Genomic DNA, 23,324 nt, shown 5'->3' on the forward strand with positions numbered 1-23,324 from the left:
CTCGATTCGACTTGAGATAAGCCTCTTGAGCCTCAGCCCAACAGAAGACACTTAGTCGATAAGCATTAAAGGAGGAGGAAGCGGATAGTTTTGAATACATTTGGAAGCTGCGATATTTTAATTCGTGACCACGTACAGATATGGCAGCACGTAATTTTAACGACTTAACCTCAGTAGTGTATACATCCATTAGGTATTTTATTAGGGAAATGAGCTTGCCTAACTTAAAATGAGAGGAGCGGTACCTAAGTATGGATCACACTGGTTGTAGGTAAGTGACTTAATTTAGATTGCGACATTTATCATTGTCATCGAACCATGTCAGTGATTGTAAACTCTTGAAACACAGTCACCGCACCATATGTGATGGTGTAGCCCCGTGTAACTATGTTAGTCCACATTTAGGTCGTACGTGATTTCATCCGAATTTGCGAGTATCGAATGTAAATCTGCGGGGACTTGTGGAGTTGACCCGGTTTGTATGCGCAAAATTAAATCTATGTCTGTGACATTATATTATAAATAAGCGGCCCAAATCTGTGTATGGCCGATGTCTGACTTGTTGGCCTAATTTCCACTAGTTCAATAAAACTCTTCCTCGTCTGGTTTCCCTGAACTTGCTCGCGTTCGATCCGGATGAGGTTTCCGCACGAAAATAGACCGCGGTACATCGAGCTACAAAATTTTATTTGAGCAGAATTCAAACACATGGACACGACATTGTGATTTTGATTCCCTTTGTGTGATGGATGAGATAAAAGCAATATAAACTAGCACATACTTTTATGTCAATCATAGTTGTTGAAAATGACAGGCATATTTATTTTAAAGGCCCTTTTTGAAATGCTTCAGTTTAATTTTTCCAATGTCAAAGTAATTCTAGCGTAAGAGTAGTATTAATACCTACTTATTAAATCACGACCGATCGTGATGGATGAGTGCATCTCGATGCCACATCCAATCAAGCTTGTTTTTCTTCGCGAGTGTAGAGTCGAGTTTTATTTTGGCCTGTAGTTGGGCGCAGCGCTGATCGTTAAAATTTTATTGTTGGGCCTCTAGTACGCTCGCTGATTTTCGCATGTACCTTTTATATTTCGTCATCAAATAATCTACCAACTCGATAAATAAGGGCTTTATTTATTTTACTGGTATTATAAATACGGTCATATTGGTATGCCTAATATATTCATGAAACACTACGGAAATTGCTTTTACTGTAAGTAGTTAGCTGAACCAGAGGTTTTTACGTAATCGCTTGTTTACGAGGAATGTGCACCAATAATCTTGTAGTTGTCATGAAATTAACATGCAAAGTTCAATTTACTAATGTCTGTTGCTAAGATCGCATCCTGGTTTTCAAAATTTTTATCTACATACCTATTTAATACAAGATTTGCGATAGGTGCATAGTATAATCCCAAACCGATAAAAATCGTCCGCAGTCCATCCGTTATTGTTTTATAGATTTTATATAAAATACTATCTTTGCTGATGTTATTATCGATTTCGATGTAAGATAATGCAGTTACTATGCTCGTTAAGGTACCTACTCGAGGTCTATACTACTGGATTCCGGCATTAAAAGAATATTATGTATATGTAATCTGACTGTTATCAACCAAGTAATGTCACAGAATACCTACATTGTTGTGCATGGACAGTTCTGGTAAAACCGGGTGGTATTTTTAAGAAAAATGTGATAAAATCGAGTAACTGTACGCTTAGCCAGTGTAATGATGATGTTCGTTATAATTTATTGTTATGACTACTAATTATACTCGTAGTGCGATAAAAGAAGCAAAGAAATGAATAGCATGTGATAGTATTGACCTGTGACATGTAACGTATGTTCTCGTGTAAAAATGCGAACATCAGTTAATTTCGGCGTCTTTGATTTCATTCTTAAATAAAACTCTTGCCTATACCTAAAGTAAATTAACACGGTTTTCTTTTATCTATTCTTTTACTCGCATTATCATTTTGTTCTACTTTAAACACAATTGTAATAAAACGTGGTTGTGACAATTTATCCCCGACTACTGTAAAATAAAAATATAATACTGAAACTTTATATAAAGACTAGCTTTCCGCCCGCGGTTTCGCGCGCGTTGACTATATTATCTATATATTTTACGGAACCCTATTTTTTTCCAAAATAAAATTTAGCCTATGTTACTCGTGGATAATGTAGCTTTCGAATGGTGAAAGAATTTTTAAAAACGGTCCAGTAGTTTTTGAGCCTATTCATTACAACCAAACAAACAAACAAACAAACTTTTCCTCTTTATAATATTAGTGTAGATAGTGTAGATTAGGAAAATCAGTATAAATTTTTAGCATTTTCCGATATGTTGTCCCTACCCTAAGTACATATTTTCAGTCTTAATGACCATTTTCAGACATTTACTAGTTTTTGATTATTTTTCAAGTCTCTTCCTTTATTTTCTGTCTATTTGCACATTTATCGAAACTCGTTTCGTTTAATCGCACTGAATTTTAACATTCAGCTACGTTGTTAATTTAGTTGCGTGCTGAAATATAGGCGCCTAGTTTATTGGGGCCTTAAGGTGCTCAATGTCTAACAAAAAGGTTAAGGTTTAATTGTATATTTTAGTGTAGATCGCAACCGTTGCTCCGCACAACCTAACACTGAGGTATTCCGCGAATTTCAAGTTTATGACCAAAGCACCAATACGGTCTCTGCAGCTCGTAAAGTTGATCATTTTTGCCAAGTTTATTGGGCAGTTCCAGCACGGAAGTCGTTTGCGAATCTGAGCAGTAAACAATGCGCGGCGTGATATCTTCTCGGATAATCGCTAACGATTGTTTGAATGTTAAAGGGCGCGTCCTCATACACTCATATTCTAGATATTAATCATTATATTATGCCTTTAATTATATGCCTTATAGTTGACATCAGAAAAAACACAGACCTATACCTGATGATGATGTACATGATATAATAATAATGAAATAATTTGGTATTCCAAGCATAACGCTCGTTTTTAACGCTACTAGTTTAATAATCATCAAGGTCCCTTATCCATATTCATATGATTTTGTTATTTTAATCAGGTTCACGTAGTTTGGATACAAAGTGTGCATTATAAGTTTTTGGAGTAATCATAATTCTTCAGGGTTTCTACAAATAAAAACAGAAAATCTATTGGTTAACAAATGTATAGGAAAAAGTAGAACAAAAGGTATAAAATAAGCACAAAAATAGTCCACCCACGATAATCTAAATCTATCTAGCGCGGGCGCATTATAGAACGGAGTCAGCGTGCATTTCGCGATTTTCTCCTGACAATCAGGGACAGATTTATAGGTTCTTTCGTCGGCCTACGCTCTACCTTACTCATTACAAAAAGAACTTCGCTAGATATTATAGTACCTGAGCTTTTTTATTTTTGTTGTACAAAGATAGTTTCTATGACTCCTTCGATCTAAAAATAAATATTTTATTAATACATACGTTTTTAGTAGAGAAAATTATTCGAACAGTAGAGAAAGCGTTTGTAACACATTTTTCATTCTATTCCATATTTTTTTAAATTATCAGTCATGTCTTTCATGAGCATGAGTAAATTGGAAAACTTGAGTAACTTTGACACCTACAGTAAACACGTAACTGTAAGTTGTCTTTGGCATTACTGACGTGGATACAGTTATGTATTTACATGTTTCAAACAGTTAAAGTTAATATACCGAATGTAAAATACAACAATGGCAGATGAGCACTAAAACAACCAAACAGCTGGAGATCGGAAATGTGGCCTGTTTAGCATTTATATTGGACGCCTAATGGAAAACTTAGCCATGAAGGACTTTTGTTTAAAATCACACCATAAAATTGATGGTATTTTCTTTTTAAAGGCGATTAAGTTAATTGCCATAGGTGTGTTGTGTCTAATACCGCTTTCAATTAGTGTCAAGTAGGAAATAAGCAAATCCCAATGACTGAGCGTTTTGTATCAATGAATAAAGTACAGTTGGCCGAGCTTACAACCTTGTAATTACGTTATTGCATTCAATTTTACATAATTACTCTTACGCAACACAACTAGAGAATTAACTGCAAATGGATCCATGTTCAGAAGTTCGTATTTATCAATGCTTCACACTTAGTAATTTTCCATAAGTTGAATTATGGATGTTGATTAATGTGGGTTGATACAAGAATTAACGGAATGAATGAAAGCCTAGTGAGGTGATTATCGTTTGTCGAACAACAGAGCTTTCAATAAATGACTTATGTCTGTTGGGAGATAGCGTTAATTTATTAAACGAGAAATCCCAAAATTAATAACTTCGCTGTCTGCGCTTGATTACATTGTATTATAATGCTCACACGGTTATTTGTCGTGTTCGAACGAATACTTTACAACTCTTTTTAAACATTTTAATATCAGAGACTACCTGTCTCCGCGTTTATCGTGAACAGATTAGCATCAGATCGCGGCCTTGTCAAGGCGATAAGGTTGCATTATCGATAACACCCGATAACTTATGCATATGACTGACCGCCATTTTGCCACTGTGCGTTACATCACGCCATATCATGCTCGGAGACAATTTGTCGCCTACTTTACCGCACTTTTCATTTTCGAAATAACCACTGTACATATTTGACACTGAATATGATGAAACGAACTGACAGGTTAAATAAACACATCACAGCCTCTTGATTATGTAACGCAAAAAAACCGTCTGGTCCTATCATAAATCGAAATCGTACACTAAATATTAATTTCGATTGAAGGCTCATGGCGAAAAACATTGTCACAACGATAACACGGTTTCGATCCAAACAGATTTGATTAGATAACCAATCTAGTAGTTAGAAGACTCCTGTTTTACATATCGCGAGGTACGAGTACTTACCAATTGTAAAATTTTAGTATCAAAAATGCATTGTAAAGATATAAACACCATTGTAAATTTATTTTGTACCGCAAACTTTTTCGCGTTTGAATATTAAAAGTACAAAACACTCGGATCGTATCGAATATGATTTCGATACAAAATGTGAGGTAGCGTCACTACTGGTAGACATTTCGAAGTGCTACGCGGCAGGACGTTTCGCCGCCGCGAGTGCACTCCGCATGCAAATCGTATGCAGCTGACAATGTAATTAGCACCTTTATCGGACGCCCGTCGGTGTACCGACAGAAAATAAAGGAATGGAATTGATAATTTGGACTTCTGACGCAACAATACCAACATAATACTTCGTATCATTGTCGCGACAATCTAATTCTATAATTTTTACTGACTATTTGCCGTCAGTTTCTACACTGTCGATGTTTTGTGGCGTGACAGCACATTCGATATGGTTCGCAGTCCAATAAAAAGTATCAATCAATATTAGAACGATCGATGTCTGAAAATTCTACATTGTGTTGTATTTCAAGAAAAAATTCAATCATGATTATTGTAAGCAAATAAATTTCATTATTTGATTGCCAGTACGAGATTGTATTATAAAAGCTAGTTTTTTATTGGCAGTACAATGACAAGCACTAAAATCACAAGAAATTAAAATAATAATATTGGCCCCGGCGCCACCATGCGGTTCTCATTGACAAAATATTTCAAAATATTTTTGGAATGTTTAAATTATTAATTTTTATTGCAATAATTTGCATGTTAATAGATTTCAAGTTTTAAACGAAATCATTTAAGTCACACCCACCTAGATAAGGCTTACCTCAAGCTTCTTCAAAGTCATTTTTTTTTAAATAAATATAATAATATTTTGCATTATCTATCTACGTATTTTAAAAAGCAAATATGTCGGTTCCCTTATGAAAAAACATCGATTCTTATTAGTTTTCGCATACGTAAACAGAAACTATAGGTGATTTTTAAAAATTTGCTTAATTAGGCTTAGATTATTTAGTTAAGATAATTACTACTTATATTTTTTTACTCATCTTATAGCCACTGATTTATATCCTATCTTAGTACCATCACTTTATAACGATTTGATGTGACACGTGACTGTTTGGCTGCAAAAACCACATGCTCTATTCGGATGTCGACCCATTAACATTAGTTTAATGAAACCGGCACCTACTACGACAATATCGGCGAGATGGTATCGCTAGAGCTTATTAAATTCAGAAGACAACACTCGAAATTGCTTCCTGTATAGTATGCGTCCAATAAAATAATAATTTTATACGGGGCGCATGAAGGTCAAGCAGGTGTTAGTTACTTTATAGATTTTTAGCTTTTGCTATTTATTAAAACCCAAGGCCTTCGAGGTATGAGAGAATTGGTATCTTCTTGACAAGCGATTCGCTTTATTATATCACATTTACACTCTCGCCTGAGATTTAAATCTAACTAAATTATGAAATGTAGAGTTAAATTTTAAACGCGCATAAATGAACGCTAAAGCTTAAAATCAAAATTAAATGTAGAGTAAGCAATCTTAGATTTTAATTTTTATATTGGTCAGCAATTTTAAGCAATGAGCATCAAATACAGAAATGCGTTTAAAAAAATCCAAACATCTGATTTTACAGTTAAATATGGTCATAATAATTTTATCTACCGCTTTTGTAATCGTTCATGCCTCATTTTAGCTCTACTGCATATTTACTCGGATAATTAAGGAAATTGAAGATAGACACAAGAAATGACTACATGGCCGTTAATTAAATAACCCATCATGAACATATCTAATGTGAGCTGTGTAGTATCAAGACAAATATGGCGCGCTCCATAACTCTATCTTCTCGGAAAATAATCTTATCCCATACGATTTGTAACACGAATAAGTAGATATCGATAAGCTGCCTACAATGGGACATTACAAGATACGTTTAAGTATTCCGATAAACCTCCGCCTACACATTCGATGCAATTTACAGACATAAAACACTATTTTTAACTGACCAGTAACAAAGTTTATACTTTTTCAAAGCGAGGTTATGGTTAATTTCAGATGTTTAAGTTAATTATTGACTTGAATAGTGGTAGTACTTTTCTTGGTAGGGTAATAATAGTTATGTACAATTTACTTTTAAATGTGTATGCATGCTAGACAACGACTTAAAGATAATTCAACTTGTGCATGTTGCAATGTATATGTGCGTCGAACCTTAATCAGAGTGAATCCGTTGAATACTTGGAAGCGGCTAGAAGAAGGGTGCTGTCATCAGATCGATGGTACTCAGGTTTCATTCATCGCATCGTTGCTCGTCGCTTCGTAATAAACGATTGTCTGTAAACAAATGAGATTGTGAACTAAAGTCATTCACCTTTGATTAATGCCAGATCTACAATAGAGCTGGGGAGAAAGAAAATGTTATATTGCCTATTATTTGAAGACACTTTACTCAAAATCATTAAGACTTAAGATAGGTTATATACGAGTACATTGTACTGTTAAGTCTTTGCTTGGGCCATTTTGATTGACTCGTATTTTCTTCTTGCTCCGACTAACTCAGGCATTTGCATATTTTTAGATAATAAAAGTTCGAATTAGAATTCTTGAAACATATCAAACGTCAAACAGCGTGAGACACCGCACAAAATTAACCCAAATGTCAGAACCGCAGGTCAGACCAAAGTCACCTACTTAATAAGCAGATTTCCGTCAGCAGATCCTTATTCCTATTTATGTTACACGGTATCATCTGACGTGCTGTCAGTTTTTACAAACAATGTGCGACATACATTATTCAAAGCAGTCGATACAATGAACGGATAGAGTGGCGAGAAACTCCCCTTTGCTTTATATTGACTGGTGGCCTAGTGAGGACAGCGCTTTAAACGAGTGGGTTTGCAAATAAAAGAAATCAAGCGTGTTCTTTGTGTAGCAGCCTGAATAGATCATAGGCGGTCACCGACAAGTCTAGCAAATAATCTCACAGATTCACAATACATATATTCAGGGGCTAGTGTACAGTAAAGTTTACTCTACCTTCATGCCTTAGTTGATGTTAAATTAATTAACAGCTGGGTGAAGAATTGTTGCCAACTTACCATCAGTCTAGTGAAAGAATGACTACCAAAGTTTGTGTGTGAAGTAATAATGACTGACAAAATGTAAATGGGTTAGAATCAGCCGAGTTGGTACTTAGGTCGCTGACTAAATGCGTTATTAATGTAAGTCAAAAACCCACAAGTAACCCACAGTTCAAGTCAAAGGTTTTGTGTTTTAACAAACAATGATTTTTAGCATGATATTAAATGGGTCATACTCGGTCACATAATGATAAAAATCGTTAGACACGGCGACTCTCTACCGATAAAAGTTTGTACTGCAAGGATGATAAAAATACAAGGTCATGACCATAAAAAGATTACTGTGACGTGTGCGATGCCCTTCAGAAGTGCACCGTAGTTTTTACGATAAAAGTAAGTAAGAACGTTGTTCAATTGGTGATAAAACAAATGTTATTTCATGTTTTTTTGTTTTATTTACTCGTTTTGAACACCAAGTTATCAAAAGTCAATAAATAATTTTACTTTATCATGACTCTATCCTTTTTAATTTCAATATCTTGTAAACGCATATAATCGGATTACATCATATTACGAGCATATCGCTTTAGTTATCGGACGTTGTAAACACCATGTGGGATTATGCTTTAATTGAGATAAATTTTACACTTCACAAATGAGCTACCTAGAGCCCTAGAGCCAAGTTCAACAACCGATCGTGACGTAGTCTTGACGTCACGTCATAGCTTGCTGATAAGTAGCCAATTTGCAGGGTTTTTTTTAAATAATTAAAAACCCAAATTTTTAAAAATTACACAATGATTATTACTACTAGCACACTACTACATAGTATAAGTAGAGAAGCTGGGTTAGGTATCAAGACAATAAATAAACTTGTTAGTATTTTATATCTGCAGCATTAATTATTACTTTCATGTTATAATATTACTTTGTAAATCACATAGTTATGTAATATCAACTGTCTATACCCACTGTATTAAACGAATAAAGGCCATCTTATGCAAATGCGATTGTCTTATTAGTATCTTTATATCGTTTTATTGATAAAGACAACTCACAACTTCAAAGACACCATTTTTATTTCTATAGAAGCAAAAAATGTATCTGTCATACTAATACGTGAAAGGGTATCTAACTTCTAGATGATCGAAAAGACATATCGCTCGTTCACTATTTCACTAATGGCACCTGTCAACTGTCAAGGTGACACGTGAGGACCGATACTGTCGTCGAAGACAATGGCAGCCACAAAAAAAAACAGTGGTCGACTTAAAACCGGTGGCATGCCTCCTAGGGATCTCACTTCCGGGTTCTTTTAGAGACTTCAATAAAGCCTAAGAAGGCTTTAAATTTTATATAATTCATTAATGATTTAAACCTTTATTATAAAAGTTTAACATTAACTTTATAAAACCCTTTTGGTTCTGTCTTTTGTTCTTTAGATTCCTCTGATAGTATCTAAACCTTTAAAGGCTAATAATACGTTATCTTACTTGCATTCAATCATAACTCCCGCACCTTTTATTATTTTAAAGAGGAATTACGTGCACTGCGTATGGAGAAGGAATAATGGGGTTTTATTAAATTGTATCATGAATCCAATTAACTTATGCAAATCACTTGTAGCTTTATGGATAGGAATAATGAAAGCATTCCACCTTGTTCAACGTTTTAGTTTTTGTTTTACGCATTGGGATCGGCATATTTTATTTATGGCAAGGAAGACAGAGATTAACTTTCGAGTGTAAATTGAAAATAAATAAAATTGCACTGATTTCACCTGCGTCGGAATGTACCGAGGACCCTTAAATGTTGAAGACTTCAATGAGATTAGAGACAAGATAGTAATTTATTCCCGTTCGCTTATTTTGCGTATTGGTAATGCAATAAAAAACAAATTGGACGCATTTCGGACCCTTGCATTTTGCATCCATATCTGTGCATCAATTTCGGAGAAACAGAATGTGTTCGGTACATGTACCTACCAATAAATAGTATTCCAGAATATCTTACTGTACCTTAAACCTCGCCGTGGTCATTTAATTTACAGACGAAAATGTGTGTAAAATTAACGAAAAAATTGCTATAATTTTGTAGAGCAATATTTTCTCATTTTTTTCAAACTCTACAACGGTAACTTCCGTTCGTAGCTTGAATATGTTATTATTTCTTTGTGTATTATTCTGTAAGACCAGCATTACGTATGAGTCTTTTATTTATTATATTTACCTTTAACAACCTTCACGCCTTTTGAAAGTATCATCAGATACTAAACCCAATCATGATGTGTAAAATAATCTTACTCCTCATCCTATACAGGGTACCCGCTTCTCTTAAACTGTTATAGCTCATCGTACCCATTTAACCCTTAAACGCGTAAACGATTTCGAGCAATCCGAAGGCGCTGGGTTCACGTCGGGCAATAATTCGAGGCTGCGAACCGGCGCTACCGGTCGGGCACAATGCGCGCGGACAAAGGCGCGCGCGAGACGATGACGGATCGGCGCACGCGCCGCGTCTGCTGCACAGTTCTGTTGTTTCTTTTGATTCCGTGAGCTTTAACATTATTTTGTAATACTGGCATTATACGTTTCAACTTCATAACCATTATTATCTCTCTTCTATTAGATGTTGGGATGGATTAGAAACATGGTAATATTATATGTATTGTCTGTAAATCATTTGCAATAATGTAAGATATTAATGTCCCGTTATATCTTGATCAATACTCCTTAACAAGTAGGTAAAATCATAATGTAACAAAGCAATTTTTTATGTAAAGTAAAGCAAATCCCGCTCTACATTGGTTAAATAATAGCACATTACATTGTATTCTATGCATTTAATTGGAAAATAAGTTCTATAATTTTATGAATGAGCAATTTTATTGTTCCATTGTCTAAAACCAATAAAGTAATTTCATCCAATTAAGTAAAGCTCTTCAACTTTTATTTGGTTCGCTTCACACATAAAGGCTGACGAACATTAATTAGTCTATATCTGGAAACTAGGAGGGCAGTGTAAAAAGTGGATTAACGTTAGTGTGGGCTGAGGAGCACGTAGCATAACCGGCGACTGTATGCGCAGGAGTAATTTCCACGGCGCCAACGTCTGCGGAGTTTTTACACAACATACCAATGCATTTACAGATAATGTTTTCGATTTTCATTCCATGATTTTATTGTTTTATTCATGAATACAAGATTAACCAATTATATTTTTATTGCTCTCCTTTTTTTGTAGAAATTGGAGGGAAATTAAATTCATGATATTCATGACACGATAGAGTTTATTGAAATAAACTATCTAAGTTATGTGCTTATAAATAATGAAGTACGTGCTAAGCGCCACATTTAAATGAGTTTTCTTATCTTAATTCGCATTTGCGATTGTCAAATGACTTATTAAGTGTTCACATTAGTGTCAGCTGTTTTTTAGTTTGCTATTTAAAAACTTGTTTAAGGCATCACCTGAGTTTATCTCCGTATGTCCTCAATCGTGGAGTACTCTAAATCTCTATTATCTGGTGTTGACGCAGAGGAGACTGAGTCTAGGTCATACGTCATTATTAGCCACCACGATTCGGGTCAGCACTGAGATTAGACGATGTATACAGAGAGATCTTCGCTGATAACGTGATTATATCACGATAACGGAAAACTATAGCGCGATTTAGTCTTCTGTAATCTTCATTATATTTTATCTACTTAGTTAATACGTAAAATTTTCTCGTAGTTTTCATACATGAGCAGGTTTTGCAAAATTAATATGAAACTTGGTCTTCAATGAACATTGTTATGAAATAAAAATCTCAATTTATTATTCATACAGAAGTGTAATGAATATTTTACACAATTAATTCGTTGCCATGTGCTCGAAGTATATCTACCTAACTACTTGATAAACTTTTTTTAAGTTACGATAATGACGTTATAAATTGATTCAAGTGTTTGAAGCATGAAAGATCTAAAGTTGTATTTTATTGTAAGAAGATAAACTAACAGGTGTTCAAGGATAGCACGCGGTGTACATATTGGCGTCTCGCGCCCCTATTGTAATAAAAGTGATTTAATATGTATAGTTATTCAATCGCAGAAAGCAATAATAAAATCGAATAATTCTTATTTCACTCATAAAATGACTCCAAATTACAATGGCCATAAAATGCAATTGTTCATTACATTAATGACAAGTAACAATAAGTCTACCAAACCTTTGTTTCAAGTCATAAAGTAATGACTAGAAAGAAAGCAATAAACCGTCTCAGTAAACAGTAAAAACAATCTGTGATGGCGCCACTCGTCTCTTTCTTGCATTTGAGGTTCTATTCTGGAAAACGTTTCGTCTCTACTTATTGTAGCATTCATGGTGTGAGTGAAAAAGACAGATAGCTGATGTATCGAGTCAGTTTCCGGAGTAGACCCCCTTGCTCTTGAGGAAGCAAACAAAAACAAAGCGGCATTGTGGGGCCCGGCCATTGCCGGCGCCCGTCTTATCGCCCCATCGTATCCACGTGCCCGCACTACCTTCGCCCTCTCATCATTCTTCCTAGAACACATTCCGGTCCCACAGAAAAAGGGTGCGTCCTTTTACTTTTTTAAAAAGAACGTCTGCTTGTTTCTAATTTTTTTACGGCATTCTACGAAAATTCTTGTCGATTAAACATTCACTTTTATGTTTCATTGTTGATATCGAGGTAATGTATGCCGTATTTAATTAAAGTGCTTATCAAAACAGGCTAATGTTATGTCGTGAACTAAAAACTACACGCTTCATTCAATGTCGATAAGGTAGCGTGTTAATTTCCAAGAAAATTATACTTTTCAACCGTCTTGTGCTAGAAAATATGTCAAATCAACACCCTGTATACGAGCAAGTCAGCAACTGTCAATCATTCTTGTTAAAGCCTGTAGAAAACGTCGCCATAATAAAGAAGGAAAACCCGGCAGCACATTTCATTTTAATATCCACCATGATTGTGACGTCACCGCATTCGGTATCACATCTGTTTCTAAGGTAAATACAGCCAATGTCAAAGTTATCACTATGTTAATTTGGTAAATTGAAATTATTATAATAAATTAGTGTATTAATTAAAATTTAATAAACGCGTGGGGATTTTGAAAAGCCTTAACTCATAATCTCCCTGGCCGTGGTGTCATGTCGTAAAGTTTTACGTAGCGCACGATTATTAAGGTACACTTTGGAGATAGTACATGAGATAAATTATGTAACCATAGCTCCTCATTCAGCTAACGCTGCCTGACTCAACGGTCGTTTCCTGAATAGTTAAAATTTCAATACCAAAGGACATCATCCATTTTGGTCCAAAATCAAAAGTGCCGGCCAAAAAATAAAAGTGCTGTATTCTGATAGAATACGTCCGCCTTAGCATTTATTACTATGGCACCAAAGCTGTAGCACCACTGTGCATCGTAGTATTTGAGTTCTAAAAATATATGAAACGACTGACTTTGATCTCAAATACTACGACGCACAGTGGTGCTACAGCTTTGGTGTCATAGTAACAAATGCTAAGGCGGACGTATTCTGTCAGAATACAGCACTTTTTTTTTATTGGCCGACATTTTTGATTTTGAACAAAAAATGTTATGAATTATCGATGAATTTTAGATCACAAATACTCGACGCACAGTGGTGCTACAGCTTTGGTGCCATAGTAACAAATGCTAAGGCGGACGTATTCTGTCAGAAGACAGCACTTTTTTTTATTAGCCGACACTTTTGATTTTGAACAAAAAATGTATGAATAGTCGATGACTTTTAGATCTCAAATACTCGACGCACAGTGGAGCTACGGCTTTGGTGCCATAGTAACAAATGCAAAGGCGGACGTATTCTGTCAGAATACAGCACTTTTTTTTGTTGGCCGGCACTTTTGATTTTGGACCAAAAATATATGAAACGTGGATGATGTCCTTTGTCTCGTGGTTAGGTTTTACCATTTACGAGTATGTGGTGAAATTATTACATAAATTAGTAACTACAATTAATTTCCTATTGACGTTAGTTTATTAGTCATAAATTATTAGAAACCAAAATTAGAAATAACCATAGAATAAATACAGCTTCCTTTACGACCTATTATTACTTTTGTCGTGGCAGTCAACCGGACCACCAGAATAGTTCTTCAAACGTAAAACCTAGACTGATGATGGAGAAATAGAGGTATTGTACTAAAATATTAAACTTTAATTTATTTCTTTATTAATATTAGGGAAAAAATCAATTTTGATCGTTATAATTATTCATATTTTTAAACATTATTGTATACCTCCGCGTTTACCAACTTCGCTTGTCGTTCTATCATTCTTAAAATACTGACTAAATGAGACAGGGTTATTCATTTGTATCAAAGTTGCGTGAACGCGACCTTGTCTTCGAAGCTTTTGATTAGAATCAGAATTTTTAATAAGCGCCCACCGCACTAATCATGTTGGTTTATTTATCAATCACAAAGTTATCGTTACTTGATGTGACAGTTGTCAGTTTTTCACACTTGTAGATCTAATTTGTGTTTCCTCGATGTTTTTGTAGTGTGTACTTGTCTAAAGTGAACTTTGTTTTTGTTTCAGATCCACTATAATGAAATTTTACCAGAGTGGAAGAAAAATTATATATTCATCGAACTACAAGCACAAAATATAAACAGAAGCAAATTATTTCCTCAATTTGATATCGAAGTGAAAGTGTTATGTTTAATTCATAGTGACTGTTAAAAGGGTATAAACGACCCTGTGAGGACAAAAATGGTTGTTAGTGACTGTTGGGTGCTCAGAAATATGGATGTCCGACATTCAATATTCAAACTTTTATTATTCCAAATTTTGGTGGCGTGGTGCAGCGCGAAGCATGTCACGATAGAAAATAACCTACCGAGAGTAGAGATTCTATCGAACGATGTAGAAAATGATGTCCAGGATAGTATAAGAAATTTATTACACAATGGTAAGTAACTTTTTGTTTTAATTTAGTTAAGATTCGACATGCTTAATCCTGTCGTAATTTTTAGCAACGAAAAAAAGTTGCATGATACTCGTACCTTGATGGTGTTAAAAGATCTTAACATTAAAATATCGTATTTAATCAAAGATGACAGATGAAAAGGGTACCATATCGTGAGTTCGAGATAAATAAAATGATTTTAGATATTGTAACTTTACCTAATCTGGTGTCGGTTATAGTAGATGTCACGGTTTGAAAAGTTGATAATTGGATTCGCAGTTTGTGACAGGGTGGGATTGCCGGGAACGATATGTCTCATCAACTTCTTAATTATACTTTATTTTATTACCGTTAGTGAAGCTTCAACCGTCGGCAAAGTTCTTAGGAAATGTGCAAGCTCGAACTTTCGGGTCGAGCCACAAATAATAATTTCGTAACTCATATAATTTACGTCCTGTCCTTTCACCCTTAATTTTTATTTTTCTGTCTTCAAACGTGTACCTACATTACAACTTAAATATTATGTAATGCTACTGAACACATAAACATGCAATTATGGTAATTATCATTCACTACCAACGAGTACTGACCACCCAAGGAAGCGATCTGTCGATTGAGATTTTTAAAATTATATTTTTATTTTGATTTACTGGCTGTTCTAAAGAGTTGAAATATAACACCCTGAACTATAAAATTACATGAACAGAGTTGGGTTACCGTTGCAAGTTTACGCACGTAGGTCTTGTAGTTCATGGTATTGTAATATTATTACATTTTATGATAATTAAAATAGTCAACAGATTGCATTATTTTATTTTAAAAAGCTTACAAATAAACATTGCGCAACATAGTATTGATTGTACAATTCTTGCTAGATGATTTTCTAAAATAAAACGCGTAAACTTATTCCAATTTTTGTCAAACCTTAGAAAGTTTAATTTCATTTCAATAAACTGTTTGTATTGTAAAGTATTAAAAAGAAAAATATTTAAATAGAAATTCGTGAGTGAAACGGCAGTCGGACTCTACTACATTCGTAAAAAGATTTAGAGTCTCGTAGTCGATAAAAAGTGAATTGAATTGAATTGTAAAATTGGTTACGCAGAACTGTGACGAGTTAAATAACCATGCTAACCAAACATTTTTTTGGGGTCACAAAAAGTAAGATCGGCTTTACAAGTAGCAGCACCTAAACACGTAACTGAATAAATCAATAAATAGGTAATAGTAGCAGTATTTCTACTACCTCTCAGTAGATCAAACTTTATCGGAGCTTTAGAAATGGTAACCCGTTTGGGGCCATCATAATAAGTCATTGGGTGCAATTGTCAACGAAACCGCTCACAAAATGGAGCAATGAAACCAATAACCGTAAAACGGCAATCGCTGGCAGGATTTACAAAACAAACCTATTATGCATTTGAGTCGACACGGTCGTCGAACTTTGCTTCTAAAATTGATCCAGGACTGCGGGGCTGAATTCATGGCATATTATTTCTGTGCGTTTATCTCATCACTCAAGTAGTCAATAGTCCCTGCTTGCTTTGATTAGATCTTTGTAGAGCATGCCAACTAATTTTGTATTTTAGTATCTTCAATTTCAGTCTTCATAATTCTGCAAATAATATTCTTTGAATTAATATTTTAAAACTGGACATTTGTTCAAAGACCTGTAATTTTACTCTAACCTAACCTCATCTCTCATTATTGAACTAGCCTATCTGGTGAATACATAATAACGCCAAAATTTATCTCAGTGTAAAGTGTAACGATTCTAATTCTCTTATCTAGTTTCAATATTTGTAAAGTGAATCTTATCTGTAGTGCGAAAAGGCGCGAAACTGTTGCCGCGGTGACGTGTGTACGTGACGTAGCTGTCACCTGCCAGGTGATATTGCGGAGCGTCTAGCTTGCGTCGCGTGCGCATGTCGTATTTGCATGTAGCCAGTCTTATGCAGTCTTTTTATTATCACTTACTTTTGTTGAAATATAATACCTATTACAACTGCATAAGATGCGACTGTGTCATCTGCTTCCACTACTACTACTTACTACAGCCACAACTTGCTGTAAATTAGTCTGAGATGTTTGCAAGGGTTTACGGTCAGGAAGTCCTTTAGTCACAAAGCAAACTTCACGCATCACTAACATGTAACACATCACGCATAATATCTCAGTTTACTCGCTGCGATGAAAACAAATAGGTAGAGTCACTTCGCTACTACTCTAAGATACGAGCAAATTAACTAAGTGATCTCAAGTGATTGTTTTCGAAACAATTATTATAGGCTCTTAATCAAACTTATGTTAATGAACGTAAAAGATTGTCCATAAAACATTAAACACTATTTATTACATTAAGTAATCGTCGTAAACTCTTCGGCATATAAAATTAATTGCATTTTATAAAAGACTACTCGTAAAAATTGCCTAAGGTAACATAACTTTGAATAACATGAATGAAAATGTAAGAGACTACCTAAAGTGTGGTTATTATGAGTCACCTTGACCAAAGACCCGAGCAATAATGAAGATGATTATTGCAGACTGAATGTAGAAGCGTACCGTCTTGGCTTGAAGAATACCAGCAGACTGGTTCCTATCCGGCATTGGAACGTGATAAATAATTAATTCTATTAGATTAGTTATTATAGCCACAGGGGTTCTCCGATAAGGACGATCGAATACAATGGAAATCTTTTCAAATGTTTTTCTGGTCTAATTTTGACTCTAAACCTTTGTAGTGTTTAATAGGATTAAAATCGAAATAATCATTACAAATGCGGGTTTAACCGGCGCATCCTTCCTCATTATCGATAAATTATCTTAACAAGTGCGGACCATAAACCAGTTCGAAAAGATTTCTTACTATTTACGGCAACGAAATCGCTATTCATACAGCTTAGATGGCTCTATGGCACGACAGCAATCATAGGTCGGGTCATCAGGCAGGCAGAAAAAATGCGGCCTAACCGCGTGCCGGAATGCCGGGGAAACATAAATAATATGTTAATAGACGAACAAATGAATAAAAGGACAAGGATGTGGCAGTGGAACTAATATGGGTGTGAAACACTTAACCGATGGGCACGACATATCATTAGTACATAAACGTGAGATTGACGATTCTCGATTTGGTCTGAAGCTGTAGCGTCAGGAAAGAAAGCTAATGAGAATATACTGACTTCTATCACTTATACACTATTCATATCTCCTTTTCAGTAAATCGATAAACTTGGTTGCTATTATGTGAATGACACGAGAATAAAGCCACCAGTCAGTGTCATAAGTATTAGTTATTATTATTTACCTTAGGTAATCTATTTACTATTTAGTACGGTAAATAAGTACGACTACTCATGTACTACACATTTAATGTCTTAAGGCCGTCAATGAGATTGTAAAGTACCTAGTTGCAAAACAGAACTATAAACTTGTCGTACAAATATTAGAAACGTGCGAAGTGTTTTGACCCTCATTACTACCACTTGTCTGTCCGTGACATTCGTAGCGTAACAATCGTAACTAATGCTCGCACAAAAAACGCCTGTCAATCCGATATGAGAGTATGAATCCCAAAATAGACTGACCAAAAAACGTTCTCACTAGTTTAGAAATCCAATTGGCCAAGTCAAATAACTTTTGTCTTAGAATAAAACAGTTCACGTAATTGTTGAATAACTTCTGTTCAGACAATATAGCGTCTGAAATTTGAATAAGTGGCCTAAAGAAATATAGAGTCGGTATAACATTACGGACAGAAATGGAGTTTGTTTAATTATTCATTAGAAACGGATTGGGTTGCATGTACTGCGTTGATTAACATTTAATACGTTCAGTTGGATGTATGGTCCACCCACGCGGGGTTCAGTCGACTCTCGCGGCAGGGGGCGGGAGCCCTGGTAATCTCCGGTAATGGCTGCCATGCCTCTAGAAGCAACAGCCAGCATTCGTCTAGGCGGCCCACGCTGTGTCACAAAAACCTACACCGAGCTAGCTCCATAAATGTAAATGATTTTAATTGCTCATCGGAAGTACCAAACTCACTGCTCTTGTTTGCTGTCGTAATAAATGATCTTACTCGTAACTTGTCATTTAAGGGATTTTGTTATCATTTCCGCTGTGCCTCCAAAGTAACTGTTAATCATTTCCGTTTTTCCTGCTCATTTCATGTTAGCGTAATTTTCCCTAGTTATCTACGTGGTGCCACTTATGTTTACCTAACTATTATAACTGACGCAGACACGTAGATAAAGTGATATCGGCGGATATCGGACATAAAAACAGATTCTGGTTCATTTATCATGAGGCCAGCGTGAGCCAATAACTCCGGTGGAAAGATGATTTCGCCCTATAAGTAGCGATTCTAAGAACCGAACGGTTAATTAACGAGTTGTGGCTGGTTTATTGCAGTTTTTACTTTAATTAAATCGATTTATGTATGTGACAAATATGGTTGAAGAAAAACATAAGTAGCGAGTGGACCCTGTGTGGCCTTACTAGTCAGCGGTGTCGTGTGACTAGCGCCTGCTGACCGCGCTCAGTTTCTTGTGAACCGTGTGTGATGATAACCTATGATTATCAATGAAAACAAAACTAATTACTAGGAAACCTCCGCGGCGCATGGTTACCGCGGCGGCTCTATGGCGCCAGAACTTTGTCAAACGTGTCGTAAGATGATGCCCGTGTATCTAACTAGACTATAGCAATGTTCTGCTTTACATTTTATTTAGATTACTAGGAAACTACTCGATAATCTCATCTCAATATACTCGTACTTTAACTTTACGCTCTGAGGATTTCGTAGCAGTACTTATTTCTTCAACGTTCCTACTATGTAATACCGATGTAATCCTTATATTATGTATATGTATGTATTTATGTAGGTATATATTTTGTATTAATATATTATAATATTTTATGTATTATATTAGTATAAGTTTTTTTGTATTTGTACTATTTTGCACCGCCTACTTAAATTCTCTGTTTTGTCTAATTTTCTGGTTAGCTGGAAGAGAATGCCACATGGCATTAAGCTCGCCTGTTGTACCACTGTTTTTATGTGTGCAATAAAGATTTTAAATAAATAAAAAATAAATATGTATGAACTATGTCAAATTCAAAAGCAAACTTTACTGAAAGACAAGATACTCATGGATACTCGTAGATCTTATCGTAGATAGACATAGAAATGATTGTATAGATGTTACTTTGAGGTACGGTAGAACCAAAGTTGTGACTCTACCAAAATCGGTGCTACGTGACGGTACCTTAATTTTATTTCCACGATTGCGTTGTAACCAACGCCTTATGGAAGATAGTACCCGAAAATAAATCTAATGTTTCATTACAAACAGTGATGTGTGCTGTGTAATCGCTGCTATCAGTACAATATATAATTAGAGCGATAATGACACGGCGGTGTGCGCCGGCGCCGCGTCTGGCGCCAACTGTAGGGCGCAGGGCGTGACATTGACCCTCAAAATTACAGCCACAGTCGACGCATTGTTTGTAGTAACATCATTGAATACAAAAAATGCGTTAAAATACAAAATCTTTCTACCGCCCTGATAAAAAATATGGATTGAGCGTCTGATTTAAGATTTTGACGTCGAAGGAATTGCAAAAAAAATTAGAAGTTGTGTCATTACTTTTGAAAATGTGATGACTACTATAAAAATAGTGAGCTACTTATAGCTCCTAAAGGGATAAGATTTCATTGCATGAAAAATTGTTCTAAAATTCTAAATAAATGATTTAGCTCTCGATAAGCACTGATACAAGTAATATGTACATTGAACTGGTTTCGATTTCGATTTTATTTAACACTGTATATCTTATTTTTTCGATTTTATTTATTATTTCGATTTTATTTAACACTGTATATCTTAATTAAGATACAAACAACATTAGAAAATGTGTAAAGGCTTTAATGAAATATTCTATTAAAATAGTCGGAATTGCATCTAGTTCTAGATCTCTATATTACTTTAAAAATGAATTTAGCTGCAATTTTTTTTTCACAAATTGCAAATGTTAAAACTAAATTACTACTGATTTCAAAACTCAGGTTACTGATTATTTTCGTACTGTGACAATTAAATGAGACTGACCAGGCCCCACAATCACATTGTAATGCTTATTGCATTATGAATCGTCATTATTTTATTTTTGTTCGTGAACCTCTAATAAATACTCGTGACAGCCACAATATGAAATGATCGAGGTTCTTTGGTTAGGGCTTTAAATTGATATTGGCCCTTGTAAACATGTTATTAACAATACTGATTAAATCAAATGTAAGTTCATAAAGATAAATAAATCAAACGAAATTTATCTTAGATACTATTGAAGATGATTTTCGAGGAACTCGGTCTTATTCATACATAATAATTAATTGTTCCACTACACAATCTAATCTGGTTTACTTAAGGTTTTCCGGAGAGCAATTCGTAGTAAAGTTTATACTTTGTGTACGAAAAAGTGTCTCACTATGCTAAAAATATCGGAGTGTTACGTAAAGGAATCATATTACAAAGATGGTGTGATGTTCTAAATTCTGTGACAAAGCAATTTTAAAGAACACGCGTATGGACCGACTTTATTGACTAGTTTCAGCATAATTTTGTTATTAACATGTCAATGCTGATCAGTCAGACACCAGACAGTTTCACTATTCGTAGAATGCATTCTAATAAAAGCTGAATAGGCGGTGAGAAAAATATATTAGCCACTTAAGTAATCAATAACTTAACTAAGCATATTTTCATTTCCGATCGATCTCAATCCAATTTGTGCGCAGTCATGACTGATAAAATATGTTGAAATTAAAATGGTAGTTGACTATCAAAATCAATTAATCAGACTGATAACAATCAAAGCTGGTTGTGTATGCGTAAGTGCATTGAAACTTTTTCTCTATTGTCCCCAGGTTTATATTCTCATCAGCATTTGAACCCATCAAGTCTACAAGTGACGACGCCGGTGAAGGTGACGTATGAGGGCGAATTCGTGTCGCACTCCCTGGACCATGAGCATCCGCACGGGCACGCGCGCGCGCGCCGCGACACGCACGAGCGCGGCCTGCCTCATGACCTGCACTACAACCTCACGGTCGACGGCCGGGACCTCAGGCTCGACCTGCGGTGAGTTAAGCCTCTTCTTTATCGATTGGTGCAAGTACACTATGCGGAAAATTGAAGTACGAAGCGCGAGCCCGAATACCGCAGTATGGAAGACATACGGCGAAACTAACCGAAGTGCATGCTTACACTAACGTCTCGATCAAATTCGCATAGTGTACTTGCGCCATATAACTATAACTATAACTAATCATCTGCTTGGACACACGGCGCTTGCTACGAGACGCATGAGCGCGGGTTACCTTATGACTTACTCTTGAACGTTACCTGAGAACATAGGCTCGATCAGCAGTGAGTGACGACTCCACTATATGCCTAAATGTTACACATGAGACCACATGAGCTGCGACTGCAAATTCGGGTATATTCTATGAATATTGTTTTTCCGAAATTGTCACCCAGTTATCTAGTCTTTTTGTACATAATTTTCATTAGTAAATTATGTAGATATGTAGTTCATTATTTAGAGAGAGTAGAGTAGAGTCCTAGAGTTCCAGGAAATCAAAAAGAGCACCTTGTATAACTTTGCACTACATATGTCAGAAAATTTCTAGAGATGCCTACTCGGGTCGCGTATGCACAAGAATTGTAGAGCAGGCGGTCAGCAAAAGTAAAGACTTTTGCTGCATGTGCGAATGTAGAAATCACCAAGAACTGATCCAATACTATCACGGCTAAAGTACACAATATCAAAACCGAACATCATGAAATCATCATGACACTGATAATGACTGACTCTACATGTTACTGTGTTTGTCAAAGATTTAACATTAGAGTCTTGATACTGTAGCACTAGCACCTATCTCATGTAGCTTTATCAATGAAAGATAAAATCATTTAAATTATAATGAAACTAAAGCAATTCATTAATTGTTTGTAATACCTACTGTAAAACTGAAACACAAAGAGGAGAACAAAGTAATAGAGCCAAATTGTTATATTATTTTTGGCACAAACACAAGACAGTCACGTCATAATAGAACAGCAAAAACAATGTACTACCTACTCTAATAAATTAAGGACATTGACCTTTACCTAAAGACTACTGTAACACGACAGGTAAATTATTTTTTCAATAATATAATCACAACCTGTTATAATAATAAGTGCTTAATCAGATGTACTACTATTTGTCGCTTATCGCTTACAAAATGTTTTTAGTGGCATTAAGGTTATCAAATACATCTCTATGTTTATAGACATCGTAAAAATCTTTGGAGCATTGATCTCGAAACT

At 35.3% G+C, this 23,324-nt stretch overlaps 1 protein-coding gene across 1 annotated transcript in view; it reads left to right on the forward strand.

The window, feature by feature from the left end:
- LOC135079475 (A disintegrin and metalloproteinase with thrombospondin motifs 7) overlaps positions 1-23,324 on the forward strand; it is a 72,561-nt gene that overhangs the window by 3,805 nt on the left and 45,432 nt on the right. The window contains exons 2-3 of the mRNA XM_063974132.1: positions 14,577-14,949; positions 21,878-22,091. Coding sequence (XP_063830202.1) covers positions 14,751-14,949; positions 21,878-22,091 — 413 coding nt within the window. The 5' untranslated portion in view covers positions 14,577-14,750. The remainder of the gene's footprint in view (positions 1-14,576; positions 14,950-21,877; positions 22,092-23,324) is intronic.

This window comes from Ostrinia nubilalis, chromosome 16 (genome assembly GCF_963855985.1).
Source record: "Ostrinia nubilalis chromosome 16, ilOstNubi1.1, whole genome shotgun sequence".
Taxonomy (NCBI): domain Eukaryota; kingdom Metazoa; phylum Arthropoda; class Insecta; order Lepidoptera; family Crambidae; genus Ostrinia; species Ostrinia nubilalis.